This window comes from Phaseolus vulgaris, chromosome 11 (genome assembly GCF_051622355.1).
Source record: "Phaseolus vulgaris cultivar YP4 chromosome 11, ASM5162235v1, whole genome shotgun sequence".
Lineage (NCBI taxonomy): Eukaryota > Viridiplantae > Streptophyta > Magnoliopsida > Fabales > Fabaceae > Phaseolus > Phaseolus vulgaris.
Window position 1 is genome coordinate 28,039,599 of NC_143508.1, and position 8,914 is coordinate 28,048,512.

The 8,914-nt window shown below is 38.4% G+C and overlaps 1 protein-coding gene across 1 annotated transcript; it reads left to right on the top strand.

Moving 5' to 3' along the window:
• Nucleotides 1-418: 418 nt before the first annotated feature.
• On the top strand, nt 419-2,254 carry LOC137835504 (uncharacterized). The gene has a single exon (XM_068644043.2). It carries the CDS (start codon nt 419-421, stop codon nt 2,252-2,254), a length of 1,836 nt encoding a protein of 611 aa, XP_068500144.2.
• Nucleotides 2,255-8,914: the final 6,660 nt, after the last annotated feature.

Here is an 8,914-nt window from a genome sequence, read left to right on the forward strand (position 1 = left end):
CCGAGAGCACCAGCCGAGAGGAGAAGCCAAGAGTTCCCATCGAGGAGAGAAATCAAGTACCCAGCCCAAGATAGTATTCAGCCCAAGATTGAAGGATTAGTCTTGTTAACCTATTTCGAGTGTTCTTGGTCCCTCCTGTAAGAACATTTTGGCGCCCACCGTGGGGCCGAGGGTCAATTGAGAAGGGTTAAAGACAAGATGAGTCAAGGAGGAGAACAAGGTGGAGATCGGGAAGACAATGTTAACATGCCAATGGCAATGTTGGTCCAATTACAAAAAGAATTCGAGATGTTAAAAAAGAATAATGAAGAAGAATTGAGTATGTTGAGAGCCGAAAACGCACACATGAGGAGAAAGTTACAAGAGGAAACGGTTTTGAATTCATCTTTCGAAACTGTTCAACCTGGGATACAAGTGAATGAAAGGCTATATCACAACGAAAGTTCCCAAACCAGAAGAAGATGGCTTTGAAAGCTCTGGGGTTTGTGCAGGGACATCTTCTAGAAAACATCCATTTTATGATGTTATAATTGATACTCCGTTGCCTGACAATTGGAAGAACTTGACCATTGACAAATATGATGGGAGTACGGACCCTGATGAGCATATTGCAATATATACTACTCAAATCAGCTTGTATACATGGAATGATGCTGTTATGTGCAGAGTATTTCCTACAACTCTGAAAGGGGCAGCATTGAGCTGGTTTACACGCCTCCCACCTTTGAGTATAGATTGTTTTGATACGTTGATAGAAAAGTTCGGCGCTCAATTTGCAACTAGTCGTCCTCATCATTTAACGTCAATCGCCTTAGTGAACATAAGACAAGAGAAAGGAGAGTCCTTAAGAATGTTCATGGAACGTTTTGGAAAGGTTGCTTTGGGAATCCGAAATCTTAGCCCAGAGGTTACCATGCATCATATGATAACGGCATTAAAACCGAGACCATTTGCCGATAGTCTTTGCAAGAAACCTGAGATCAATTTGGATGAACTAAGGCAACGAGCATCAAAATTTATGCAAATGGAAGAATTAAGGGAGTTTCGAAACCAAGTAAGGGTTGATGGAGGTGAGAAGAGGGTGATAGAAAGAGAACACCCACCTGTTGCAAGAAGAGCCAGAGAAGAGTTCAGAAGTCGAAAGTTCCAGCAATACACACCTCTAAATACAAACAGAGCAAGAATTTTACAGGAAGCCATGGCAGCCGAAATAATACCATCACCAAGAAAAGCAAGAACACCAGAAAGGGCAGACCGCACCAAACATTGTGAATATCATAAAAATCTTGGTCATCATACAGAAGAATGTATTGGGTTGAAAGACAAAATAGAAGAGTTGATTCATGCCGGGCAGTTAAAACGTTTTGTTCAAAGGGGAAACGCAAGAGCATGGTTGAGTCCTGAGAGAGATGTGAGAGGGCGAGAGCTGGGTGAAAGAAGGGTTGAAAGGTTTGAAAGGAGAGAAAATAAACGAGTGGAAAAAAGAGATGAAAGAAGGATTGGAAGGCCAGACGAAAGAGGAGATAGAATCTATCAAAACACCCAGTCAGTAAGACGAAGCAGAGAGCGAAGTTTGGGAAGGCCGGTTAGGGGGTTTATAAATACGATCTCAGGAGGTTTTTCTGGGAAGGAATCCTCATCTGCACGAAAGCAACATTGGAGAAATATCAGGGCTGTTAATCATGTTTTTAAAAGAAGAACTTTACCACCAATGCTTTTCACAGACGAAGACTTTCAAGAAATCGATCCAGATCATGATGATCCTATGGTGATCACGGTTGAAATAGCCGAATATGCTGTCATGAAGACCCTGGTTGATCAAGGTAGTTCGGTTGATATCTTGTTCTGGGATACGTTTAAAAGGTTGCATTTGAGAGAAGAAGACATAGTGCCTTTCCGAGAGCAAATCATTGGCTTTTCAGGCGAAAGAGTTAACACAAAGGGATATGTTGATTTGGTAACAACATTTGGAAGAGGTAGCAAAATTAGAAAAATTAAAATCCGATATCTGGTGGTGGATGCATCCACTTCATACAATGTGTTGCTAGGACGATCTTCCTTAAATAAGTTAGGAGCAATCGTGTCAACACCGCATTTGGCCATGAAATTCCCAATAGAAAAAGGAGAGATAGCGACAGTTTATGTCAATCAAAGAGATGCCCGGGAGTGTTATGCGGCAGGTCTAAAAATGAATTTGAAGATGGATAGAGATGCTGAAAAAATAGTAGCCATGGTGGACTTGGATCCCAGATAGAATGAGGAAAGGCTGGAGCCTAAAGAAGAAACAACAGCAGTAGTGTTAGGCCAAGACGACAGACAGTGCACTTATATAAGTGGAAGTATGCCTGATGAATTGCTTAGCAAACTTATCACACTGTTGCGTAGCAATAAGGATTTATTTGCCTGGCAGCCGTCTGATATTCCTGGAATTGATCCAGAGGTAATGTGTCACAAATTATCTGTTTGCCGGGAAGCAAAGCCGGTATCTCAAAAACGAAGAAAGTTAGGAGAAGAACGACGACAGGCAGCAATTGAAGAAACTCAAAAATTAATACAAGCTGGTTTTATCCGAGAAGCTAAGTATACTATGTGGTTGACTAATGTGGTACTCGTCAAAAAACCAAATGGACAATGGAGAATGTGTACAGATTACACCGATTTGAACAAAGCTTGCCCAAAAGACACATATCCATTGCCTAACATAGACCGACTAGTTGATGCGGCATCTGGCCAAGAGATGATGAGTTTTCTTGATGCTTATTCGGGGTATAATCAAATACAGATGTATGCACCTGATATCCCGAAAACAGCTTTCACCACTGATGTTGCAAATTATTGTTATAAAGTCATGCCTTTCGGCTTGAAGAATGCTGGAGCAACATACCAAAGATTGATGGAAAAAGTGTTTAAAGAACAGATTGGAAAAAACCTAGAAGTGTACGTTGATGACATGGTCGTTAAATCAAGTGAGATACAGAAACACCTGGAAGATCTTGAAGAAGTGTTTGCTCAAATAAGAAAGTACAATATTCGTCTTAATCCAGAAAAATGCGTTTTCAGCGTCAGAGGAGGAAAATTTTTGGGATTCATGTTGACAAACAGAGGAATCGAAGCCAATCCTGATAAATGTGAGGCAATCATGCAGATGGGAAGACCGAAAAACCTAAAAGAAGTACAAAGGCTAGTAGGAAAGCTGAATTCATTATCAAGATTTCTGCCAATATTGGCTGAGAAAACCAAACCGATTATAAACTTGTTGAAAAAATCTGAAAACTTTGTGTGGAGTGAACAATGTGAGCAAGCTTTATCTCAAATAAAAAGCATGGTGGCTGAACCTCCAATCTTAGTAAAACCTGTACCCAATCAACCCATCATAGTCTACTTAGCCACTTCAAATGAAGCAATAGGAGCTGCTTTAATCCAAGAAAACCCAGAGCAGAAACCGATATATTTTGTGAGTAGAACCCTACAAAATGCCGAAACCAGATATCCCAAAGTTGAGAGAATTGCCCTAACATTAGTGTATGCTGCAAGACGCCTTCGACCATACTTTCAGAATCATCAGATAATTGTGAGGACAGATTTTCCAATATCTAAAATTTTAAAAAAACCAGAGCTTGCAGGTCGAATGGTGACATGGTCAATGGAGCTTTCGGAGTATGGAATCAAATACGAACCAAGAGGACCAATCAAAGCCCAATCTCTTGCAGACTTTATCATTCAGATGCCAACATCAGCACAACAGGACCAGTGGACTTTGTATGTAGATGGCGCGTCAAGCAAAAGAGGAAGCGGAGCAGGAATAGTACTTGAAGGACCAGATAATTTCCAAGTAGAGATGGCGCTAAGATTCGAGTTCAAAACATCCAACAACCAGGCCGAATATGAAGCTCTTATTGCAGGATTGTTATTAGCCAGAGACATGGGAGTGGAAAATGTCATTTGCAAAACTGATTCACAGCTATCGGTGTTACAAGTGCACGGGGAGTATCAGGTAAAAGACCCTTTGTTAATGAAATATTATCATAAAGTCTTAAATATTATGCAATGTTTTAACAAAGCTGAGATGAAATATATTCCAAGAGAATTGAATATGAAAGCAGATTCATTGTCTAAGTTAGCAAGCCAACAAAGGCAAGTGCAACACAATTCCGTCATACAACAAACCCTCAGTCATCCGACAGTTAGTCTGGACGAATGCTTCAATATTATAACATCCAAAGATGACTGGATAAAAACATACATTGAAATCATAAAGACCCAGGAGCAAGGTGTTGAGCCGGATGCCAAAACAGCAAAGAAAGTCGCTAGTTTCATTCTAATCGGTGATGAGCTATATAAAAGGGGATATTCCATGCCCCTGTTAAAATGTTTGACCAAAGAACAAGCAGAATATGTGGTCAAAGAACTTCATGAAGGAATTTGTGGACTGCATTGCGGAGCTCGAACAATGGCAAAAAAGGTTTGCAGAGCTGGTTATTATTGGCCAACAATCCGAGAGGATTGTGAAGTTTATGTCAAAACATGTAGAAAATGCCAAGAGTTTGGGAGCTTAAATCATATCCCAGCGCAGGAGTTGCAAGAAATTATATCTCCATGGCCATTTGCAAAATGGGGAATTGATATACTTGGCCCATTCCCACTTGGACGAGGCCAAACAAAATTCATGATAGTAGCTATAGACTACTTTACAAAATGGATAGAAGCAGAGGCATTGACAAAGATAATGGCACAGCAAGTCCAAACGTTTGTATGGAAAAATATAATATGTCGATTCGGAATCCCACATACTATTGTAAGTGACAATGGCCGACAATTCATTGACAAAAAACTTATGGAATTTTATGCAGATTTGGGAATCAAGCCCACAACCACTTCAGTTGAACATCCGCAAACGAATGGACAAGCCGAAGCCGCAAACAAGGTTATTCTTGGACAATTAAAAAAGAGGTTGGGGACTGCTAAAGGATTATGGGCAGAGAAATTACCGGAGATCTTATGGGCATATCGTTGCACACCGCAAACATCAACTGGAGAAACACCGTTCAATCTCACTTACGGAACAGATGCAATGTTACCAGTAGAAGTTAATGAACCCACATTAAGAAGACAAATGGAAGACTAGAATATCAACAATGAGTGTCTGAGAACCGATCTTGATCTTATTGAAGAACTTAGAGAAAAAGCAAAAATAAAGGAGACTACAGTCAAACGAAGAGCAATGAAGAGATTTAATGCAAAAGTAAAATTTAGGGCTTTTAAAGAAGGTGATCTGGTATGGAGAATGCGAACTGATGCTCGAAAGGATCCACGACATGGAAAGTTGGCATCCAATTGGGAAGGTCCTTTTAGGGTGCTAGAAAACTTACAAAATGGAGCTTATAGATTAGAAACTTTGGAAGAGAAAGTGATACCGAGAACCTGGAATGCAAGTCATCTAAAATTTTATTTTAGTTAAAATAGATGTAAAAAGAAGACTATGTAATTATTTATCATATAATGAAGAAGAATTCTCAAGAAACAATCCGTCTTGTTATCTTCCATTATGTACATATTCATTCTTCGTTTCTCGGCCTTGGATGCTTTCATTTCAGGTGAAATCCCACCCGAGAATAGATTTACATAACTTCTTTGGGCTTGGATGCTTTCATTTCAGGTGAAATCCCACCCGAGAATAGATTTACACAATTTCTTTGGGTTTGGATGCTTTCATTTCAGGTGAAATCCCACCCGAGAGTTGATTTACATAACTTTTTTGGGCTTGGATGCTTTCACTTCAGGTGAAATCCCTCCCGAACAAACATAAATATACTTCTCACTTTTGAAAGCCTTCAAATCAGATGAAATCCCTGCCATCAGAATCTTCCTTTAAAACTGTCAATCTTAAACGTTTTATCTCAAACGAAAACCGAAAGATCAGAGTTAAAAGATACATGATCTTTACACCTTCAAAAAACGCCAGGTCTAAAACAGTAACTTTACAATTCGAAAAACCGAAAGCTACTCATTCAAAATACATTGCTAAACCGACAATTGCATATTCCAATCAATCATGTATCAATTATGAATCAACCTTAATAAATTAAAGGTTTCTGATTAATAACTTTATACTTCACAATTTAAAAGATAAAAAATGCTTGTGCGATAAAACCGAAAGCAAATAATCCAATACGATAAAACCGAAATCAAATAATCCAATGCGATAATCACGGGGTAATATACTTTTTTAAATCCCAATCGAAAGAACCCGGTAACAATTTTATTAACAAATGAATGTTTTAAATTTAAAATAAATAACCCAAGGGGTCAATATTGGGTTAAACACCGAAAGGCCTTTAATGTTAAATGATTATAATCCGAAATATCACGCTTAAAAAACCGAAAGGTCCAGGTTATAACATAGTCAATATCTTCATGCTCTAACTGAATGTCATGTTTAAACTAATGATCATTAAAACCGAGAGGTGAGCTCAAACAATTCTAACATTTTTAACGCTTTCAACATAATGAAACCGAAAACTAACAAGTCTCACAACGATTATAACCGAAAGAAAATTTTAACCAGACAACATAATATAAAGGATAAAATTACGATGATAACCACAAAAGCTTAAACATTTATATTAACAAAGTTCCCAAAAAGGAATTACATCACGAATGCAAACATCCAACAAACCCAGCATTCCAAAACAATTGTACTTTTCAGCAAGTAACCGAGAGGTAACCGACAAACTATAAAACTTAAAACCCTATACCTAATTTTCGATATTAATATCTTCAGCATCATTATTCGGAATCTCATTAGCAGGAACTAGCTCACCATTATAAAAGTCCTTCTTAACATCAAAATTACCTTCATCAATAGGAATCTTATAAAAGTATTTTGCTTGTTGAAGAGCCTTCTCAAAGCCAAGTTTGTGCTGTTCAAATATAAAACTTTCGGCTTCAAAAACATTAGTCCTTAGCTGATTAATCTCCTCATCCATAAGTTTGATGGTGTTCTTGTCGGATTCATTCGCAGAAGTTGATTCTCCTTGAACAATTGAGCATTCTTTGCGCTAGATTTCAGATTTTCATTCTTCAAATCAGAAATTTCTTTTCCAAGACCTTCATTCTCGATTTCTTGTTCCTTTTTCTGTTTTTTCATCTTTTCTAACTCTAAAGATAAAGAGTTCATCCTTTCCTTATACTCAGCAAGATCATTCTTCAATTTTTCAAATTCAGATAACGACACGCAGTTCCCATTCTTCTCTTTCATCATTTTTCCAATCAAAAGATTTCTACTTGACAATTCAATAACAGAATCTGCTAATGAAGCAGCATCCATATTTTTCAGCATATTGTAAGATGATTCACTAAAAGATGTTTGAACAAACTTTGCATACTTAGTCGTAGCACTAAAAATCGTCTCAGGAAGAGGTTCAGATGAAACATTTTCACTATGGCGATGGCGCCGAGAAGACGAATGTGACCTCTTGCTACTCCTATCTCGTTTCTTTGATTTCTTCGAAGGACCAGCAACATCGACATTACTTGTCGGTTCCACCACGTCAACATTAGCAACAGGTTCCACGGTTTCTACTTCCACAACAGGATTTACCACATTCTCACGTCGGGGAGTTACATCACCCACTTTGTTCAGCAATTTCGAAAAGTAAGATCGAGCTTTCGGATTAGTGCTTGCCATCAGAGCTGAAAATCAATAAAAAATTTAGCAAAGTTAAAAAACTCATCCTAAAAAGCAAGAAAATGCGGAACAACCACGTACCAGTAAGATCTTCTCGAGGATGTGATGAAGTATACAACTGTAGCAAGGCACGAGTGGGAACTTGGTACGAGAAACGACTAAAAACTTCAATAACATGACGATCGGCCACACCCATCGAATGAAAGGATATTGAGTTAAACTTCACAGGATCTTTCGTCCAATATAGATGAAATTTTGGAGAATTTCCATTAAAGAAGTATTCTCTTCCTATTGGCTCTATTAGAATTTTGAAAAAACTTCCCTTAAAATCCTTATACGACGACGTAAAAGGCTTAAGAAAACACACGTTGGATTTGCTAATAAGGGATAGCCACCCCGGCCGTTTACCAGGCCGAGAACTATAATAGTATAGAAACGCAGAGGGACTAGGAGAAAGTGACAATAATTTACACAAAATACTGAATGCTTGCATCGCAGCCCAAGCAGCCCAACCATTAGGATGAAGCTGAGTAGGAGCAACATTAAGAAAATTAAGAACGCCCATTTGAAAATTGTTCAAAGGCAATCAAATATGAAGATCTCTGAAAAAGCAAGCATAAAAATAAAAAAATTCATAGCTATCACCTTCTCGGCCATGACACACATTATCAACATCTCCAACACGCCGAAATGAAATGATATCATTTTCAATATCAGAATAATAAATTTGAGAACGGGAAAGAAAACTCTGAAGTTCGTTAGCAGAACGATACTTCGAGAAATACTCTCGGACTTTAGGATTAACCCATTGATAACCAGGACGAAGGTTTTTCTGGGGCACGATAAATTCAAATTCTTGAGGAATATCAACAGCAGGAGCTCCACTTGAATCATTCATACAAGATGGAGTAGCAGATGAAGATTTCGACTCAGGAGGAACTTCTTCTCGAACCACTCGGCCAGTTGATTCACCACCCGCGCTTGAAAATTCATCAGTAGTAGAAGAACTTGAAAGAGACATTACCTTCGCAAGAATTGAACGAAGATTAACAATATGCTTCCTTCTCAACAGCAACAAAGCTCACACAATCATAAAAAACCCAATGGCAAACCTATTTATAGCCCAGAGAAAACCCTAGAATTTCAAACGTTATAAACAATGTGGCACCATTCAAAAATATGTCATCTAACGGTCAAAATGGCAAGTTCCTGTCAAGTCATGTAAAC

Bases quoted from the DNA above. Each gene is read 5' to 3' on its own strand.
- LOC137835504 (XM_068644043.2), top strand. From the start codon at position 419: ATGAAAGGCTATATCACAACGAAAGTTCCCAAACCAGAAGAAGATGGC.